The 20,134-nt window shown below is 39.0% G+C and overlaps 3 protein-coding genes across 3 annotated transcripts; all 3 read left to right on the top strand.

Annotated features, from left to right (window-relative positions):
* Nucleotides 1–6,495: 6,495 nt before the first annotated feature.
* On the top strand, nt 6,496–7,900 carry LOC126393398 (trace amine-associated receptor 4-like). The gene is made up of 2 exons (XM_050049550.1): nt 6,496–6,656; nt 7,081–7,900. The coding sequence occupies exons 1-2, from the start codon at nt 6,496–6,498 to the stop codon at nt 7,898–7,900; spliced, it is 981 nt and encodes a 326-aa protein (XP_049905507.1).
* A 5,775-nt stretch (nt 7,901–13,675) lies between these two features.
* On the top strand, nt 13,676–15,038 carry LOC126393397 (trace amine-associated receptor 9-like). The gene is made up of 2 exons (XM_050049549.1): nt 13,676–13,836; nt 14,219–15,038. The coding sequence occupies exons 1-2, from the start codon at nt 13,676–13,678 to the stop codon at nt 15,036–15,038; spliced, it is 981 nt and encodes a 326-aa protein (XP_049905506.1).
* A 3,090-nt stretch (nt 15,039–18,128) lies between these two features.
* LOC126393396 (trace amine-associated receptor 8a-like) lies at nt 18,129–19,616 on the top strand. The gene is made up of 3 exons (XM_050049548.1): nt 18,129–18,135; nt 18,224–18,389; nt 18,797–19,616. The coding sequence occupies exons 1-3, from the start codon at nt 18,129–18,131 to the stop codon at nt 19,614–19,616; spliced, it is 993 nt and encodes a 330-aa protein (XP_049905505.1).
* Nucleotides 19,617–20,134: the final 518 nt, after the last annotated feature.

The following is a 20,134-nucleotide window of genomic DNA, read 5'->3' as shown; positions in this document are numbered from 1 at the left end:
TGGTTATTATTGTGGTGTACTATTAGGTACCTCATTGTATTTGCTTGTTTATTTCTATTGATCTGTTCAGCACTTTGGTCAACCTTGGTTGTTTTAAATGTGCTTTATAAATAAAGTTTGAGTTGAGTTGAGTTGAGTTGAGTTGAGTAACAACATCAAGATGTTACCTCTGTAGGCCCCTCAGGCTCCCTCTCCGTGGCAGCAGACAATGTGACGTCATCATCCTCATCATCCTGTGAAGATGAGTGTTGTGTTTCAGTATACTTTAAACTACTATATGGCATAATCTATGGAGTATTGGCTACTTACAGTTGCAGTGGCATCAGGATCCACAAGCGAGAGAACGCCATCAGAATCTGTTGGGACAAAAGAAAAACCCATTAGAAGGAAATTAATATTTCCATGAACTATGGCCGAAAAGAAGATATAAGCCTAGGCCTATTACATCTTATGAAGGCTGGTGGCTCCTGGGTGGTGACTGGCTCAGAAGATGAGCTCCCTCCAGGAATTCCCTCTGCGACTGGCTCAGAAGATGAGCTCCCTCCAGGAATTCCCTCTGCCACTGGCCTCCCAGTGTTTTGGCTCAGGGCCAGCTCCTCTGCCTCTGTCAGAGGTGGTGGTGGTGGTGGTCCTCCACCCGTTTACGGGCCTCAGCCTTCTTTCTGTTGGCTGAGTAGAAGTCAGATGTTACTTTAAATAGGCCTAATTTAACAGGATACAGGTGAGAGGACAATTATGTGTGTGAAAACAGCATTATGTTGGGGATAATGCACACTGAAACAGCCACTGAATACTGGTAAACATGATTCAAATCAGGTAGCCCCATGAGACTACTATGCTGAAGTCTCACCTGTTTGAACGATGTTTTTATATTTCATTTTGAGCTGTTTCCATGTTCTTTTTTGGCCCGTGAGATTGCATCTAAGTGAAATAAATTTTAGTTTTAATACCATTCCACCAGTTTTCACCTAATAGGATTATGTGATTGCACACATGAATAAAATACATTTAGACTTATGCATTGACTCAAGCAGCAATTTTCTCCCATGCCGACTCCCTCTCCTTTGCAGCTGCAGCCTTATTACTCCTTTTTCTATGTCTTCAAATTCGCTGTACGAACACATTAAAATGTCCAACTCTACCGGCACAGCCTAAGCTGCCAGGACCCTATTGTTTTGCTGCATGTTCTTCTTCTTCTTTCTTCTTCCAAGGAAATCATACTTCCCATGTGCGAAAAATCACCAAACTTTGCACAAAGGTCCAGTCCCATGCCAGATTGCCTCAACTACGAAAACAGGCCAATAGTCCTGATGGTGGCGCTACAGTAAGCCTCTAAAGTTCAAAATTTTGAAAATTCACAACAAATCAACCATACGTGCTACAGATTTGCAACTTTCACCAAAATGTAGCCCCAATACTGAAGAAACTTTTGTACATTTAAACCTATTGCAAATTATGAAGTCCATCACTCTGTTTTTTCAAAAACTGTAAAACTTATTAAACCACCTTTCTCCTAATGAACAACTCCTTTGATGTTTTCCAGTCAGGTTTTAGACCCCATCACAGCACTGAGATCGCTCTTATTAAGGTGACAAATGACATCTGCCTGAACACTGATGCAGGCAAAGTCTCAGTTTTAATCCTGCTGGATCTGAGTGCTGCTTTTGACACTGTCAATCATGAGATCCTTTCACAGAGACTAGAGGACTGGGTGGGCATCTCTGGCACTGCCCTAAATTGGTTGAAGTCCTATCTAGAAGACAGGAAGTACTTTGTTGAAATTGGTAACTGTGTCTCAGACCACATGGCCTTGACCTGTGGGGTGCCCCAAGGGTCAATCCTGGGATCCCTTCTGTTCAATCTCTACATGCTGCCCTTAGGCCAGTTAATACAAAGTAATAATGTGTCCTACCACAATTATGCAGACGACACAGGATCTATGTCACACTGACAGCAGGTGAATATGGACCAGTGGATTCACTCTGTCACTGCATCCAACAGGTCAGTGTGTGGATGCAAAACAACTTTCTCCAGCTAAATTCAGACAAGACTGAAGTCATCGTATTTGGTCCACAGAAACAAAGAGAAAGTGTCAGCAGTCACCTCCAGTCTCTCTCTCTAAAACCTACAAATCAGGTTAGAAATCTCGGGGTAATAATGGACTCAGACTTGAACTTTAACAGCCACATCAAATCAATAACATCAGCAGCTTTTTACCATCTAAAAAACATTGCCAAAATCAAAGGTATAGTGTCTAAACCTGACTTGGAGAGACTTATCCATGCATTTGTCTCTAGTAGGTTAGACTACTGTAACGGCCTGCTCACTGGCCTCTCCAAACGGGCCGTAAGACAGCTGCAGTACATCCAGAATGCTGCTGCTCGGGTCCTGACCAGAACCAGGAAGTACGAGCACATTAGTCCTGTGCTCAGGTCTCTACACTGGCTTCCTGTGGCTCAGAGAATAGACTTTAAAGCAGCTCTGCTTGTGTACAAGTCTCTCCACGGCCTAGCACCAAAGTACATCTCTGACATGTTAGTGCCATATGAACCATCTCGGACTCTGAGGACCTCAGGGACCGGCCTCCTGCTGGTGCCCAGAGTCAGGACTAAACATGGGGAATCAGGATTCCAGTTTTATGCAGCTAAAATCTGGAACAGTCTTTCTGAAGATGTGAGACAGGCCTCTACTCTGACAATGTTCAAATCTAGGCTCAAAACAGCTCTATTTCACTGTGCATATGACTGAAAGGATCTTATCTGCACTCTTCTCTTTTAAAGTTCATTTTATAATGATTATTTATGTTTTTATTTTGTATTGTGATTTTAATGCATTTTCTTGTTCTGTAAAGCTCACCAGACTTGCTATAGACCATCTTCAGACTGTCCTACACAAACAATCCACACAGATTTTTGATTTATCAAAAATTGAGCCTACAGTGCATCAAAATGTTTGACTGTAAACGGTATTGTAAACATATACTTGCAAATTCTTGCTAAATACATTTTCAATGTTCATTTTTTAAAAATGACAAAATTTCGGAGTCATGGTAGATGATGTTTGGAAAATATCAGAATTTTATCTCAAAAACTGAATTTTTGACATCATTTTGAATTTTGCTCTAATGTGAACAATTGGAGTCAATGTAAAAATGGCAATTTTAAACATCAGTTTTTCACTTATGGAGCCAATAAATCATTGTTAAAAACAAATTACCAACATCTCCATGCTGTCTAGATGCAATCTGTGTATTTTCGGATTTTTGTCTTAATAACTGAATTTTTGACAGCCATTTGAAATCTGCCTTTACTGGAAACACAAGACAATAGTCCTAATGGTGGCGCTACAGCAAGCCTCTAGACTTCAAAACTTTGAAAATTCATAACAAATCAACCATATGTGCTACAGCTTTGGAACTTTCACTCTGAAATTTGCTTTTCCATGGCATGGATGGCTACTGTCTGGCACCCTGATGCTTGGCTTAGTCAATTTGTGAAGCCACACATGAACTGTCACTTGCCAATTAGCTCAGTGAGATAGAAGAAGGACCTCAGTCTCAGAAGTTGTGAGTTCAAGTCTCAGCGAAGGCAGAATGGACATTCTAATGTGAAAGTCCTATGTTCAGGCATCATGCTATGTGGATTAGAGACTACTACGGTTAAAATAATTATGATCCAGGCAGTTTTGCGGAGAGACAAATACTCTTTATCAACACTTTTCCCTGTTATCCCTTGTTTCTTTTCCCTGTTTATTTGGCTTAGCTATCAGTCAATATGCAGAGTCTATCCAGTAGACATTTTAAAAAATGTTTTCATCTTTGTCACCATGGATAATGTTTAGCTTTAAGCTAGATCAGGCCAGTTTGTTCATAATTGCTAGCAGTTAATGTTATTCTTACTTTCTTGTTCTTGAGTTTTTTCTTTCCTTTGTATATTATGAGTCTGATCACTTCAGCCACTCATCCACAATTTGAAGGGCATGCCATAATTATATGATGTAACTTCTATGTTGTGATATGCTTTGTTTTAGTGTGTGTGTTGCTCAGAATTGCCTAATTTTGCCTAAAATTGCCCGGCCCCTGACCATTGCTGTATTATAATAAGAATAAGAATAAGAATAAGAATAACAAAACAATAATAATTTTTTTATTATTATTATTATTATTATTATTATTATTATTATTATTATTATAATGCTGGTTTCACCTACAAGTACCAAATTTGGTAAGCACATGTAACATCCCAAGACAAGTCTCTTGAAGCCATACCCTAAACCCAACAGGAAGTCAGTCATTTTGACTTAAATGTGTCTTTTTTTCTTTTCTTTTTTTTTTTGTGCATTTTTTTGGCCATTTCCAGAAATACTTGTGCCACCCACTGGCAACAGGAAATATGTCTTGTCAGATAATTATCTTTTGATTTACATGGATTTTACATGGTGTGGTCTACAATTTACTTACAGCAACATGATATATAATGACTGTTCTCCAGCATCACAAAGTGGACACAGGAAGTGGTACAAAATGTGAAGTAGATAATTTCAGCACCCACGTTCTAGAAGGATATACAATCTCACTCCTTCATACTGTGTCTGACTGTCACAGAAATGAGCCAGTACCCACGATGGGCACGGAGGTGCGAAGGTCTGACCATCGCTGGTAGCAGCTTTAATTAGTATTACTTTCTTTTATATGCATTGTATGGTTTAAAACAAGAACAGGAACTAATGAGGTATGAAAACAAACAACTTAGCTAATAGACAGAAATAATGAATATGAATAAAAAAAATCATTTGATTTCTTTTTTCTCTTCTTTTTTTTTCTTTTTCTGAAAAAATTACCAGGCTTGCCTTTACAGAGGGGTTTATAATATGTTTGAAGGATATATACAGGATATCAAACTTAATAGCAACCAAAACAGGTGAAAAAAAAGAGATAAAGATAGTTAGAAGCTAAAGCCAAACCTAACCCCACCACATCACTGGTGAACGAGACAGAGGACAATTAATAAGAAGCAAAACTTAGCCAGTATTGAACCAGCTGCTTGGCACTGCAGTGTTTGCAGATGAACGGTGTTTGGGTCACCCCATGCCTCCACCAGCACCTCTGCCGCCAGAACTCCACCACTGGATGGGTGGGGAGCTCAGAAAGCCAAACAATGTTAATATGCACACACTGTGATGTCACACAGCTCTTTGAATATATGCAAGTTGCTTCCCTTAACTGGTCCCTGTAAAGCAGGGCACATCTTTATTCAGTGTTCTAATCATTTCTAAGCAAAAACAGCATGTATATACATTCAGTAGGCTTTAGCTTCAGCAGCTAGCTACAGAGCTCACCCCACACTTTTCAGGGTTCGATTTCAGTTTCAAAATGGGGTCAAATGTATACCATGCAAAATGTAGGAAATTTGAAATGATTGCATAAGAGTCAATGAAGCACCACCATGTTGTTGTCAGACCCTGGTCTGAGTTGGCTAATGTTACAGTATGATTGGCCAGTCTGATTTGCTGCATGGTTAGCTCACTGCTGTCATGGGGATGCAAAATGAATTATACAATAGCAGTGAAAAAAGCATTGTTTGCTAAAACACAATTTCTTTTTGCTCTCATATCAGTGAAGCGAGTTGGGGTACACCAATCCTTATTAGTAAGCCGGGTGTGTATGCTTTTGCACCTGTATGGTTCAGGGGTTACTCTCACCAAATCCATATTTTCTGCAAAAGAGAGTGCCTCCCTCACATGTAAACCAACCAAAGAGGCAGCATTCAATCCAGTAGGTTCATCGAAGGGGGTAGATACTAAGGCAGCACTGCATGGCAGCTATTGTGATGGTGACAAAAGACAGTTCAGTTGTAGATACATATCTGTTAATTACATAGTACTGCAAATGTTTATAGACTTGAAAAAAAAAACTCATAACAATAACTGTTCGACGAAACAAAACTCTTCAAAAGAAATCCCAAGAAATATAAGCACATGGTGTGTGTTGTATGCTGTATTCTATGTGTTTTAACAGTCAACTGATGACTCACTGTATTGGCGTATTGACACCTTTAGTTGTGCTGTGGTGCATTCATGTACTGCGGGAAATTCTATAAACAAAGTTGTTGCTAGATAAACAGTAGCCTCTGGGAAGTAAAAAGCTGGCAATTTGAATGTATTCTTTTAAATCTAACTGTGTGTTATGTTTAGTCTGTTTTGCTTTGTTTGACAACATAGTGTGTTGTGTGAAAACTCACACTCAAGTTTTTGATTCATCATCAAATCATTCAAATCATTACATCAAGTGGCCAATAAAGCAGCATTTGGTCATTCTGCTTGACTACGTTCAAGTGTACTGAGATCCAGAGTATGACATAGTTGCCTTTGGCATACTGAATAGATGGAATTTGAATATGGGAGGCGATAATAGAAATAAAGAAGGTGTATATCAGAGAGAGAGGAGAATCTGCTGAGTCCTGGCAGCTTTCTGATCAAAGCCATTTGTCAGTGGCCATGGATGAAACTGAACTCTGCTTTCCCCAAGTCAACACCTCCTGCAGGAAGATGAGTCGCCCTCACTGGGAGGCCGCACTCATTTACAGTCTGCTGTCCTTCATCACTCTGATCACTGTGTTTCTTAACCTGCTGGTCATCATCTCTATCTCCCACTTCAGGCAGAGATACACTTTTCTGCTTGGCTTACAAAGTGTTTATTCTTTGGTTACAGTTACATGAAGAAATGGCTTTGAGCTCTGCAGCATGATGTCACATTTAAGCTGATGATAACTTTGATTATGATGCTGTTGAGATGTGTCACTGAAACAATTAATGATGATTTCACACATTTCAGGCTGCAGGACATCCACTAACCTTCTCCTCTTGTTCATAAGTAGTGCATACGAGTAATGTTCTCTCGTTTAGGCTTTGATTGCTGCATACTGGTTATTTGCAAATGCTTTTACATCTCTACCACTGTGTTATATTTAGGCTCCATTGTTATAGGACAATTCATACTCCTAGTATCATACCTGCTAATAACATTTTTTGGTACACATACATATACAGTGTATTTAGTGTTGCTTTTGTCCCCCATTTCAGGCAGCTACACACCACCAACAACTTCATCCTCCTGTCTCTGGCTATTGCAGACATCATTGTGGGTTGCCTGCCAATGCCAGCTGAAATCTTCATCTATCGAGGTTGTTGGACTCTGGGTGACTTAATGTGTGTTGTGTATTACTTTTCAGCTTTCCTCTCTGTCAGTGCTTCAATAGGAAATGTGGTTCTCATATCAATTGACCGCTACATTGCTATTTGTGACCCCATGTTTTATTCCACCAAAGTCACTCTGAAAAGAGTTCAACTCTGCATTTGTCTATCTTGGATATCTTCTCTTATTAACAGCATTTGGATGCAGAGGGATTTCTTGAAACAGCCAGGCAGGTATAATTCCTGTTATGGAGAGTGTGTACTTGTAGTTAATTATATTGAAGGAGCTGTTGACCTTGTTGTGGCCTTTGTGAGCCCTGTTCTTGTCATCGTAGTTTTGTATATGAGAGTGTTTGTGGTAGTCCTGTCTCAGGCTCGTACCATGCGCTCCAAAACTGCAGCTGATACACTTCAGCGTTCAAAGCCAATAACTGCCAAGAAATCTGAGATGAAAGCAGCCAGGACTCTTGGTGTTGTTATTGTTGTTTTTATTGTGTGCTCCTGTCCATATTATTGTTTAACAGTTGCAGCTGAAAACAACTTTTTAGGGGTGTCATCTGGAACCATTGAACTTTGGCTGTTGTATTTTAATTCCTGTCTAAACCCTGTGATCTATGTCTTTTTCTACCCCTGGTTCAGGAAAGCTATTAAACACATTGTAACACTTCAGATACTGAAGACTGGCTCCTCTGAGGCTAACATAGTGTAGAGACAGACTGTGACAGAGAGACTAAAACCATTCTCTTCCTCTGAATTATTTATATTTAAGTTGTTACTACACTGAATGTACAAAACATAAAGTCAGGACAAACAGCTAATATCTAGAGAAAAACAACTGAATATCAAAGAGTCTTAGATGGATAAGCAGTGTTAATAAGATCTTCATTACCAATCACTAATCTGTACACATTACAGAGTTATTGTATTAATGTTTTCTCAATAATGACAGATACAAGCTTAAAAGGAAAACCTGTGAAACAACATTTGCACTAGTTGTACCACAATACATTTGTGCATTGTTTGTTTTGTTTACACAAATTTGTAATTACATAAATACACCATGACCATTTAAAACACACACACACACACACACACACACACACACACACACACACACACACACACACACCAGGGTTTGACATTAGAGTGAATGGTGGACATAAAATCAATTCTTTGGCTTATGACAGGATTAAAGCTGGTGGTGTTCAAAGCAAATTAGTCACTCAAATAATGAGTAAAAATTACTGATCATGTTTAAGAACCAGGCAGGCAACTTCAACAGCATGAAGGGAAAACAACTTATTTTCAGCAAATTTTCAGCTAATATAAGATGACTGATTTCAGTGACTGAAAGACAAGAATAATATTTCCACTATCATAAAAAACTGCTCTTCTGTAAAACAACTTGGTGACAATATGCTGAAAAAATCTGTTCTTCATTTGCCAGATAAAAAAACAACATGTCCATCTTAGAACTGATTAAGATTTTATTGCTTGTTTTTAAGGTTTAAAATATTCTGGCACCACCTTATGTAACAGAACTCTTGTACCTTCGCACTTCAGTTAGAGCACTGAGGTCAACCGATAAGATGCTCCTGGATGTTCCCAGAAGTAGACACATTCACAGTGGTTGCCCCTAAACTCTGCAATAGTCTACCTATTCAATTAAAAACTGCCCCAACTGTAGAAACCTCAAGTCACTACTGAAGACCCATCTCTTCTCATTGGCTTATGATTGATTTGTGCTTGACACTTTGACTTTATTTTCTGTTGTGCTGCACAGTGTTCTCTATTATCTTTATTGTTCTCTTCTGTTATTACTGCTGTTTGCTTCTGTATTGATCTGTTTTGGTCTTTTATGCCTGTTAAGCACTTTGGTCAACCGCAGTTGTTTTTGAATGTGATCTACAAATAAAGTTTGACTTGACAAAAGTTCTGTGATAAAACGTCGTTTAGTAAAGAGACTTAAGAATTTTCCATTTCATTGCTCCTGACGGTTTTTGCCTTAGCACTAGATATTTTTATGTTGTATATGTGCAGGTCAAGTGATTATACCAAAAAAGTCACTTGTGACTATGCAATGACATGGGGCGCATGCCCCACCACATCCCTAATGTGATCTGGTTTTTCTATGCTCTTGCAGTTGAAGAAGTTGAAAGTAGCTCAATTTGATTCATTGACACTGCTGGACATAGCACATTTGGTGCCCTAAGCAGGCTTCCCCTGGCCCAGTCCCACATCCCAACATCCCCACAAAGACTATGCCATTAGGGCCCGAGCACCACGCAGTGCTCAGGTAGTTTGATTCCTTACCCCAGTCCCACAATTTGACAAAAACTAAGCTTTGAGTAACTTTTGATGTCAAGGGTGTTGGATGGTGCAGACATCACCCTTGGAAATGACACATTCAAGTAAAAATAACTGACTTCTATTAAGTTTAGGATATGGTTTCAAAAGACCTTTTTTTGCACGTTTTGGGATGTCACATGTGCCTACCAAGTTTCGTACAAGTAGGTGAAACCAGCTTTCGGGGCTGCTTTGTAAAAAATTTGTAGGGAGTGCTACTGAGACATTTTTTGCACCTGAGCATGAGACTCCTAAAATATCAAATTATTTAAGAGTGATGGCGTGTGTGCAAATTTTCATGACTTTTCAAGCACCTTGAGCCCCTTAAAAATGAGATTCATTTGGAAGAAGAAGAAGAAGAAGAAGAAGAAGAAGAAGGAGAAAAGCTTAAAGCAGTGATAAATGGGCCGTTGCACACATTGGGGTCCTGTGTGTAAATCTGAAGCTTAAGCTAACTTATAAAGGGTATTATATTTTTAAGTTTGTTGACACTATGTACGTAAGACAAGCATTGCAATATTTAAAATAGACAAATGAGTATTATAAAGATGTAGAGTTTAATGAAGCTTGGCTAAATTAATTTTGTAGGGAACAAGATGAGGTTTTCGGAAATCAGGATGATACTAATGTAGAAAGTGGTGAAGCATCTATAGATGTAGTTGAAGATGAGTTTTTGCATGATAGACAGCAATATTGTATGTTCCAGGATATGTGTATCATAGCTGCTGAGATTGGTCAGGAATCACTGGATATTATTTTAATAATGTAAAGAATGTGGCACCAGCTGAAGGGAATAATCCTGTTAAATTGCTTTCTGATCATACAAACAAAGCCAAATGCTCTCCAGTGTTGTTTCCACAGGGGTGTTATACATACCATGATAGTAGACCATATTGATTGATATTGTTGCATTATTTCAATAATAGGATTCTGCATGCTGGTGGCAGGTTTGCACGAAATGTAGAGTATATCCCTTTTGCTCAGTACATGTCTGAGATTGAACAGGTTGTGTGGAATGTATCCAGAGCGCTATGAAAATGAAAAGGGCGTTGTACATCCAAAAAGGGAAGTGATGATCTGCTGAAGAATGAGGGATCTTTCCTAAACCCATTAGAAGTACCCCTTATTTTTGGCAGGGTGCAAAGCCAGACCTGTTAGCTTGTCTTCATCAGCTTGGTGTCCCTACATGATTTTGTTTGTTTTCTTCCGTTAGTATTTGTTGGAAAAAGGTTCTCTATAGTATTTTAAAACAGGAAGATAGAACACAGACAACTGAAGACTTAGAGTGGGCAGACAGATGTGACCTGCTGCATCAAAATCCTGTCACTGTGGTTGAGTGTTTGATTTTCAGTGGCATTGGTTTTGCGCTGATGTCCCCATTGCATCCAATTGGTAAAATAAAATACTACTTTCATGGAGAGGAATTTCAGCAACGCGGTTCACCTCAAGTCTGTTACTGTTTTGGATCAAGAATGCCCCACTTATTGATAAAAACACAGATGAAGAGGTAGTTCAATTTATTGATAAATATGTCATGCGGATTACCATCAGATGAGGACATTGTCATTTGTGCAGAAGCATTCAAAGTAACATTTAAAAACATGTAAAAAGAAAAAGCTGTTTGTCATTTTAATTTTCCCAGGCCAGCTATGACATTAATACGTTGTGGTAGATAAGACAGATAATTCATCACAATGTGCATGTGCAAATCAGGGTCAGAAAGATTATACATGGGCAGCAGAGATTATTATTGAGGTGGTAGTGGGTGTTGGTGTGAGGAGCATCAAATTGAGGTGAAATTTTGTCAACCCCACTCACATACATCAGACGGTCAACATATATTCTGAACACCTCTCAATATACTGCTCTCCACAACAACAGCAACACCCACTATCATCTCGGTAAACATAAATAAGTCTCTCTGACAGTGTCAACATTTACGAAATAATACATTCATTGCAGTAGAATTCATGGTCAGGCTGTTATTGGTGTGCATTACATTGCACAGTGTGTAATGAAGTGGTCAGTGAATGTATTTAATGAATTATTATTATCTGTAGGTAATAGGTAGGTGGATAAACAGTATCATAAAAGTCTCTGCTAAAACATGATTTGAAATGTGCCTCGCTGATGTACTGTACATGCGTTCACATTTTCTTTCCTCTGTAAAATTATAACTTTGACCAGAAATGCCTTTTCCTGCTCAGTGTCATAAGTTAAAAACACAGTCGGTGCGCTGCTGTAAATAAATACAGCCACAACCGGAGTGACAACGTTTTTTGCAGGCGACAACGTGTTATCCTAATTTGCTCCAGTCTTATCTGGCAGCTGCAGCTGCCTGAGTGAGCATAATATTACTTTGAGGTATTTACCGTTACGTTCATCGTGCCTTTACTGACTCGGTTAAAGTGTTTAAGTTAGTGTTAAAGCAAGCTAATATTTAAGCTAGGTTATCCTAACGTTAGCTTGCTAACATATCAGCAAAGACGATGGAGAAAGTAGTAACGTTAATTCAGTACGTATGATATCAGTTAAGCGTGACCGACACAACGAGGCACGTCATGACTCATGCACAAGCGGTTTGAAATGGGAAACTTATTGACTTATTATTTCACAAACTAGTTATAAACTTACCACTGTGGCAAACCACATGATTCAGTAAATGTGCTGTCGGCTCTTCAGTCTTCACTACTTCACTCTGCTGTTGGGTCACTGGGGTGACTGTGGAGCGTGACAGGAAAGGCGTTGTGATCTGGTAATCTACTGGATTAGTAACACAAGGACATTACTTCTAAGTAAAACACCATATTCCCTGCATTTTATTAATGATAAAAATATAAGTCTTAACATCGGCGTCAATCAACCAACTTTTGGCCGATTATTCTCTAATGGCTATAATCGACCGATTAAATTGGCCGGCCGATAAATCGGTCGGGCTCTATATTGTAGGAATGACATTGAGGATGCAACTCAGACAATGGCCCCCATTCTTGAGATGATAACAGTAAGATACAGCAGGGCACAAATTTAATACATACTTTTACTGTGTTTGATAACCGTGCAAAATTTGACTCGATAGGTATGTGATTTGGCATTGTGTACGCTGCATTTGCAGCTTCACTGTATTGCTGTCACAAAAACCTGATTACGTGCTGCTTCCTCATTTAAGAACAGTAAACACTGATGTTTATAGTATTCATAGTTCTCTATACAGATCATCATAGAGCAGCAACAACCCCACATTGGTTGCTTTGCAAGCCCAACAACATGGTGGTGCTATGAGGGTTCTATGAATCAACCTCAATCAAAACGGACTTCCTAATTGGATTGTGGATGTAATTCTTCATGCTTATGGGTCACAAGGCCTAGTGGTGTGAAATGTCACAATGCAGGAAACTGAGTGTTTGATGCTGAATACTTCCTGGGGAAGGACCTTAAACCCCATGTTTAATATGTGTGTCCCCCAGTGTGGAAATAAAACCAACACCCTTGCCTCATGACTTTGCTAAGGCAGCGCTGCATGACTTTTGACTGGTACTGTACATCTGTTAATTGATAGTTATTGCAAATATTTATAGAGTTAGAAAAAAAAATAACTGACTAAACAAAACTCTTAAAAAGAAATCCCAAGAAATATAAGCATATGGTGTGTGTTGTATGCTGTATTCTATGTGTTTTAAACAGTCAACTGATGACTCACTGTACGTACTGACACCTCTACTTGTGCTGTGGTGCATTTAAGTGCTGTGGGAAATTCCAACCACAAAGATGCTGTGAGATAAACAGTAGCCTTTGGGAGGTAAAAAGCTGGCAATTTTAATTTGTTATTTTAAAGCTAACTATGTGTTGTGTTTAGTCTGTTTTACTTTGGGTTTTTTAACACCATAGTTTGGAATTCAGTGTTGTGTGGCAACTTACACTAAAGTTTTTGAAAGGGGCCTACAAAGCAGCATGTGATCGCTTGACTACTTTCAGGTGTACCAAGATACAGAGTATGACGTAGTCACCTATGGCCAACTGAATAGATGGAATTAGCATATAGGAGGAGAGAAGAGAGATAAATCAGCTACACATCAGACAGACAGGAGAACCTGCTGAGCTCTGGCAGCTTTCTGACCAAAGCCCTTTGTTGATGGTCATGGAGGAGGCTGAGCTCTGCTTTCCACAAGTCAACACCTCCTGCAGGAAGACAAATCGTCCTCACTGGGAGGCCACACTCAGTTACAGTGTGCTGTCTTTCATCACTCTGCTCACCGTGGTTCTTAACCTGCTGGTCATCATCTCTATCTCCCACTTCAGGCAGAGATACACTTTTCTGCTTGGCTTACAAAGTGTTTATTCTTTGGTTACAATTACATGATGAAATGGCTTTGAGCTCTGCAGCATGTCACATTTAAGCTGATGATAACTTTGATTATGGTGCTGTTGAGACATGTTACTGAAACAATTAGTGATGATTTCTCACATTTCAGGCTGCTGAACATCCACTAACCTCCTCTTGTTCATAAGTAGTGCATAAGAGTAATGTTCTCTTGTTTAGGCCTTTGATTACTGCATACTGTGCTGTATTTAGGCTTGTTGTTATAGGACTATTCATACTCCTAGTATCATAACTGCTAATAACATTTATTCTTACACATGCATATGACACTATATCAGTGTTTACATTTTCCCATTTCAGGAAGCTCCACACCGCCACCAACCTCCTCCTCCTCTCTCTGGCTGTTGCAGACTTCATTGTGGGTTTCCTGCAGATGCCAGGTGAAATCCTCCTCTATAGAGGTTGTTGGGATCTGGGTGACTCATTATGTGCTGTAAATTACTTTTTAGGTTTCCTCTCTGTCAGTGCATCAGTAGGAAACATGGTGCTCTTATCAATTGATCGCTACATTGCTATTTGTGACCCCATGTTTTACACCACCAAAGTTACTCTGACAAGAGTTCAATGCTGCATATATCTGTGTTGGATATTTTCTGCTGTTCACAGCACTTGGATACTGAGAGATTTCTTAAAACAGCCAGACATGTATAACTCCTGTTATGGAGAGTGTGTAATTGTAATGAATTATGTTGAAGGAGCTGTTGACCTTGTTGCAACCTTTTTTGCTCCCATTCTTGTCATCATAGTTCTGTATATGAGAGTGTTTATAGTGGCTTTGTCTCAGGCTCGTGCCATGCGCTCCCACATTACAGCTGTCACAGCACAACGTTCAAATACAATAACTGCCAAGAAATCTGAGATTAAAGCAGCCAGGACTCTTGGTATTGTTGTAGTTGCGTTTATTGTGTGCAACTGTCCATATTACTGTTTTACTGTTGCAGCTGAGAACAACTTTTTAGGGGCCTCGGCTGTAGGTGCTGAACTTTGGCTCTTGTATTTCAACTCCTGTCTAAACCCTGTGATATATGTCTTTTTTTACCCCTGGTTCAGAAAAGCTATTAAACACATTGTAACACTTCAGATACTGAAGCTTGGCTCCTCTGAGGCTAACATAGTGTAGAGACAGACTGTGACAGAGAAACTAAAACCATTCTATCTCTCTTTTTATTTTGATGTCAATACCCTGAATTTACACAAAGTCGGGAGAATTACATTAACTGACTGGGGGTCTTACCTACAGTAAGAAAAGAAAATATTTATTTTTGGTTCATTATTCCAAAAAGCAAAAAATGTCTCTACTGTTATCTGCTTAAAATTCTAGGATGACAGGACTTGTGATAAAGCCACATGCATTGCTGCGGCTTGTTCAAACTACTGGCACCTTTAATTTCAGTTGAATCAGATATATTGTGACTAAGGTTATCAGCATTAACATGCTGATTGTGATGCAATTACGGTCCAATCATAGCATGTCTTTTTTATTTATTGTCCCTTCAGCACACCCTTACTAGTAGTCAAGATGCCACAGCTGCTTCCTGCTAATGCAGTGATGGAATAAAAATGACACCACTGTGCTTTCAAGTGGCTCCTTTGACTTTAAAAAACTTCCAGATGGGGGCGACCTCTAGCTCACTGGGTATACTGTGGGCCCACATAGGCTGAGTCCTTGCAGTAGCCCAGGTTCAATTCCAAACTGTGGCCCTTTGCTGGTATCATCCCTCCTCTCTCCCCCCTTTCCTGTCACTCTTGAGCTGTCCCAAAAATAAAAAGCAAAAAGCCCAAAAAGTAAACTTAAAAAAAGAAACTTCCAGATGGTTCAGTTGACAAGTAATATGCACCTTGTGTCAAACAGAATTAAAATATCACCAAGTCCCTACAAGCTAAGCATACAGGTGCAGCTAATCAGACTGATGTCAGCGGTCAATCACATCATGCTGTGACCAGTCTATCATTGCGGGGAACAATAATTTCACATATATAGAAACTGCATGAATCAGAGAAAACAACTAAATTGGAACTTCTCAAATGTGCAAATGCTGTGAATTTAATCAGGAGTCAGTGGACATCAATGAATAATCACAACTATATCGGAGTAACATCACACCATGGATCACAGAATAAGCCCTTTGAAGTCGTCTTCTACCTCTAAGTCATGGTTTCAAAAACACACTGGTGTAGCGCTGTAGCACTGATTTAAAAGAAATAATTCCAAAAGTCGAGATCATAAAGTCGCTTTCTTTGTCATCATTTGATTCCCAGTCAAGACACTCTAGTAAGAACGGCTGTACCTCGTCAATATGGACTTTGAAACTGTTTTGAAATGCAAAATCATGGAATTTTAAACATGTGATTAAAATGCAATTAATCAAGATTAACTATTAAAACTCTGTGATAAATGACAATGTGTGTTCACTTATAAATATAAACTCTGTTACAACTTTGTCTCTCCTTTGGGCAGTAACCAAATCAACAAGAGTATCAGAAAAGTCCTGGACTGATAAAATATTCATTACCAATCCCTAATCTTAACACATTAGAAAGATATAGTATTAATCTGTCCTCATTATAACCAAATATTCTTTTATAGGGGATACTTGTAGTACATTTGTACCAGTTTTACCACAGTAAATTTGTGCATTGGCTTTTTTTAATACAATTTTGGTAACACAATTACATAAATCCATCATGACCATGACAAAGACTTTCGCTTGTTATACAATGTCAGTGTTTTTGCCCCCCCTATTCAGTGTCAATGGCTGAGGTGTCAACGGCCTGCATTCTTTCATACAGTAAGCATTCCTTGTGACCATGGTGATGTAAGTGATCCAGTGCTTACACACCACCATCTAGCGGCCATGGTGATGGTGACAAAAGACACTTCAGTTTAGGATATGGATCCATTATTTGCTTAGTTAGTGCAAATGTTTATATGGTTTGGGAAAACAAAGCATGTTCTCATGCCAATTTGTCTAATATTGCAGCTTTGTCTGTGGACTTCTACGTTATTTTATTTAATGTTTATTTGTATAGGGACAAGTATATAGCATACATAAATGCCACACACTACAGTATTTATAGCCTTAACTAATTTGCAATGCCCATCCCTAGCTGGGCCATACAGTTAAAAAGACTCAGCAAAAAAAAAAAAAAAAAAAAAAAAAAACACAAGTTCAATTTTCAATTTTATTTGTAAGCCCAATAATCAAGAAAAACTCCCCAAAAAAAACCTTTAACGGGGGAAAAAAATGGTAGAAACCTTAGGAAGAGTAACTGAGGAGGGATCCCTCTTCCAGGACGGACAGATTGTGGTAAGTCATTAATGTACAAGCTAAAAAGGAGCGGACCAAGAACAAAACCCTGAGGTACTCCTGTTGTAGTCTGTAAAAAAGAATATTTCTCATCATTAATGATAACACATTGTTCTCACTCAGAGAGATAAGATTGAAATCACTGTAACGTTTTGGAGAAATTACATTTTGAGAGTGTATGAATGAGAATATTGTGATTTAATGTTTCAAAAGCTTTTTTCAGGTCCAGAAAGACAGCCCCCAACTACTTCACCTTTATCAATTGAAGATGCATTACTTGGGACAGTTATGCATCAAGGTATCCTACTGCATCTGCTGTTGATGTTGATACGATCCATTCAGATCAGTGTACCTGTGTCTCAATATGCTTATTGATCTTGAAGAAGGAAAATAAAAAGAAATGCACATGGAGCTAGAGTGTCTGACACTTGTTTTCAACAATAAAGTCTATCACCAGTGATCAGCACCAATTCTTGGAGTGCGTTACTTTTATATTTTCAATTTGCACTTGTAACATGCTTTGTGTATTTTCAAAATCCACTTCACTTTTTAACAGGAAATGTACAGTTTCTGCTTATGAGATGCATACAGTCTTTTTCAAAATAAATGTACAACGTCAGTAAGACACCTTGTGTTTAAATTTATTTCCTTGTAAAACAAAAGCACATTGTTAGGTTTCGGCAACAAAAGCACATGGTTCAGGGTTAGAGCAAATTATCATGATTTGGCTCAACATTTACATGGTAAACAAACAGCAGGCTCCCGGGTTGTCATCAAATCATTACTTGTGTGGTCCACAAATCAGTACGTGGTCGCTGTGATCGACCACGTTCAGGCGTACAGGGAGCCAGAGTGTGACGTAGTCACCTCTGGTCTATTGAATAGATGGATTGAATTTGCATATGGGAGGTAAGAATAAAGATAAATCAGCTGCACATCAGCGAGGCAGGAGAACCTGCTGAGCTCTGGCAGCTTTCTGATCATAGCTCTTTGTCAGTGGCCATGGAGGAGGCTGAACTCTGCTTTCCCCAAGTCAACACCTCCTGCAGGAAGATCAGTCGCCCTTACCAGGAGACCATGTTCATTTACAGTCTGCTGTCCTTCATCACTCTGATCACTGTGGTTCTTAACCTGCTGGTCATCACCTCTATCTCCCACTTCAGGCAGAGATACACTTTTCTGCTTGGTTTACAAAGTGTTTATTCTTTGGTTACAGTTACATGAAGAAATGATTTTGAGCCATTTTTAAGCTAACAATAGCTTGATGATTATGGTGCTGTTGAGATGTGTCACTGAAACAATGATGATTTCTCACATTTCAGGCTGCTGCACATCCACTAACCTTCTCCTCTTGTTCATAAGTAGTGCATAGGAGTAATGTTCTCTTGTTTAGGCCTTTCATTACTGCATACTGGTTATTTGCAAATGTTCATACATCTACATTACTGTGCTGTATTTAGGCTTCATTGTTATAGGACAATTCATACTCCTAGTATCATAACTGCTAATAACACTTATTTCTACACATACATATAACAAGTGTATTCAGTGTTGTTTTTCCCCGTTTCAGGCAGCTCCACACCACCACCAACTTCATCCTCCTCTCTCTGGCTTTTGCAGACTTCATTGTGGGTTGCCTGCAGATGCCAGCTGAAATCCTCTTCTATCGAGGTTGTTGGACTTTGGGTGACTCAATGTGTGCTGTATATTACTTTTTAGGATTCCTCTGTGTCAGTGCATCAGTAGGAAATATGGTGCTCATATCAGTTGACCGCTACATTGCTATTTGTGACCCCATGTTTTACTCCACCAAAGTCACTCTAAAAAGAGTTCAACTCTGCATTTGTCTGTGTTGGATATTTTCTGCTGTTCACAGCAGTTGGATGCTGAGAGATTTCTTGAAACAGCCAGGCAGGTATAACTCCTGTTATGGAGAGTGTGTAATTGTAGTTAATTATATTGAAGGAGCTGTTGACCTTGTTGCAACCTTTGTTGCACCCATTCTTGTCATCATAGTTCTGTATATGAGAGTATTTGTAGTGGCTGTGTCTCAGGCTCGTGCCATGCGCTCTCGCATTACAGCTGTCACAGCACAACGTTCAAATACAATAACTGCCAAGAAATCTGAGATGAAAGCAGCCAGAACTCTTGGTATTGTTGTAGTTGTGTTCATTGTGTGCTCCTGTCCATATTATTGTTTAAGTGTTGCAGCTGAGAACAACTTGGTAGGGGCATCATCTGCAGCAATTCAAATTTGGCTGATGTATTTTAATTCCTGTCTAAACCCTGTGATCTATGTCTTTTTCTACCCCTGGTTCAGGAAAGCTATTAAACACATTGTAACACTTCAGATACTGAAGACTGGCTCCTCTGAGGCTAGCGTAGTGTAGAGACAGACTGTGACAGAGACTAACAGCACTCTCTCTCTCCGAGGTGGAAATTATTTATGTTGTCACTACACTAAATGTACACAACCTAAACTCAGGACAAACAGATTTGATAGAGAGAAAACAACCGAATATCAAATAAGCACTGTATCGTTAAGCAGTGTCATTAAAATCTTCATTACCAATCAATCATTTATACACATTACAGAGTTATAGTATTAATCTTTACTCATTGATTGAAGAATTAGTTTAAAGGGATTGTGAAACATTTGTACTGGCTGTACCACAATATTATTTTATGCAGTGTTTAATATAATTTTGGTTTTACAAATGCAATTACATAAATACATTGTGGCCATTAAAGAACACAACAGGGATTTTATATTGAGTGTAAGCTTGACACAAAATCGATTTTTGGGTTTGCAACAGGATTAAAAGGCGCTGTATGTAAGAATGTGGCCAAAACGGTTACTGCACTCAAATTCAAAATACTGCCGCGAGTCGTGTCCGCCCCCCCTCCC

Source organism: Epinephelus moara, chromosome 7, assembly GCF_006386435.1.
Source record: "Epinephelus moara isolate mb chromosome 7, YSFRI_EMoa_1.0, whole genome shotgun sequence".
NCBI lineage: Eukaryota > Metazoa > Chordata > Actinopteri > Perciformes > Serranidae > Epinephelus > Epinephelus moara.
The sequence above is the reverse complement of the archived record's forward strand: the minus strand, read 5'-3'. Positions and strand labels throughout refer to the sequence as shown.

What these genes read in the sequence shown, in the direction of transcription:
- LOC126393396 (XM_050049548.1), top strand. An exon ending in ACCTCTATCTCCCACTTCAG is followed by an intron (nt 18,390 to 18,796) that starts GCAGAGATACAC and finishes TCCCCGTTTCAG; the next exon opens with GCAGCTCCACACCACCACCA.
- LOC126393398 (XM_050049550.1), top strand. Translation starts at nt 6,496, where the DNA reads ATGGATGAAACTGAACTCTGCTTTCCCCAAGTCAACACCTCCTGCAGG. An exon ending in ATCTCTATCTCCCACTTCAG is followed by an intron (nt 6,657 to 7,080) that starts GCAGAGATACAC and finishes CCCCCATTTCAG; the next exon opens with GCAGCTACACACCACCAACA.
- LOC126393397 (XM_050049549.1), top strand. Translation starts at nt 13,676, where the DNA reads ATGGAGGAGGCTGAGCTCTGCTTTCCACAAGTCAACACCTCCTGCAGG. An exon ending in ATCTCTATCTCCCACTTCAG is followed by an intron (nt 13,837 to 14,218) that starts GCAGAGATACAC and finishes TTCCCATTTCAG; the next exon opens with GAAGCTCCACACCGCCACCA.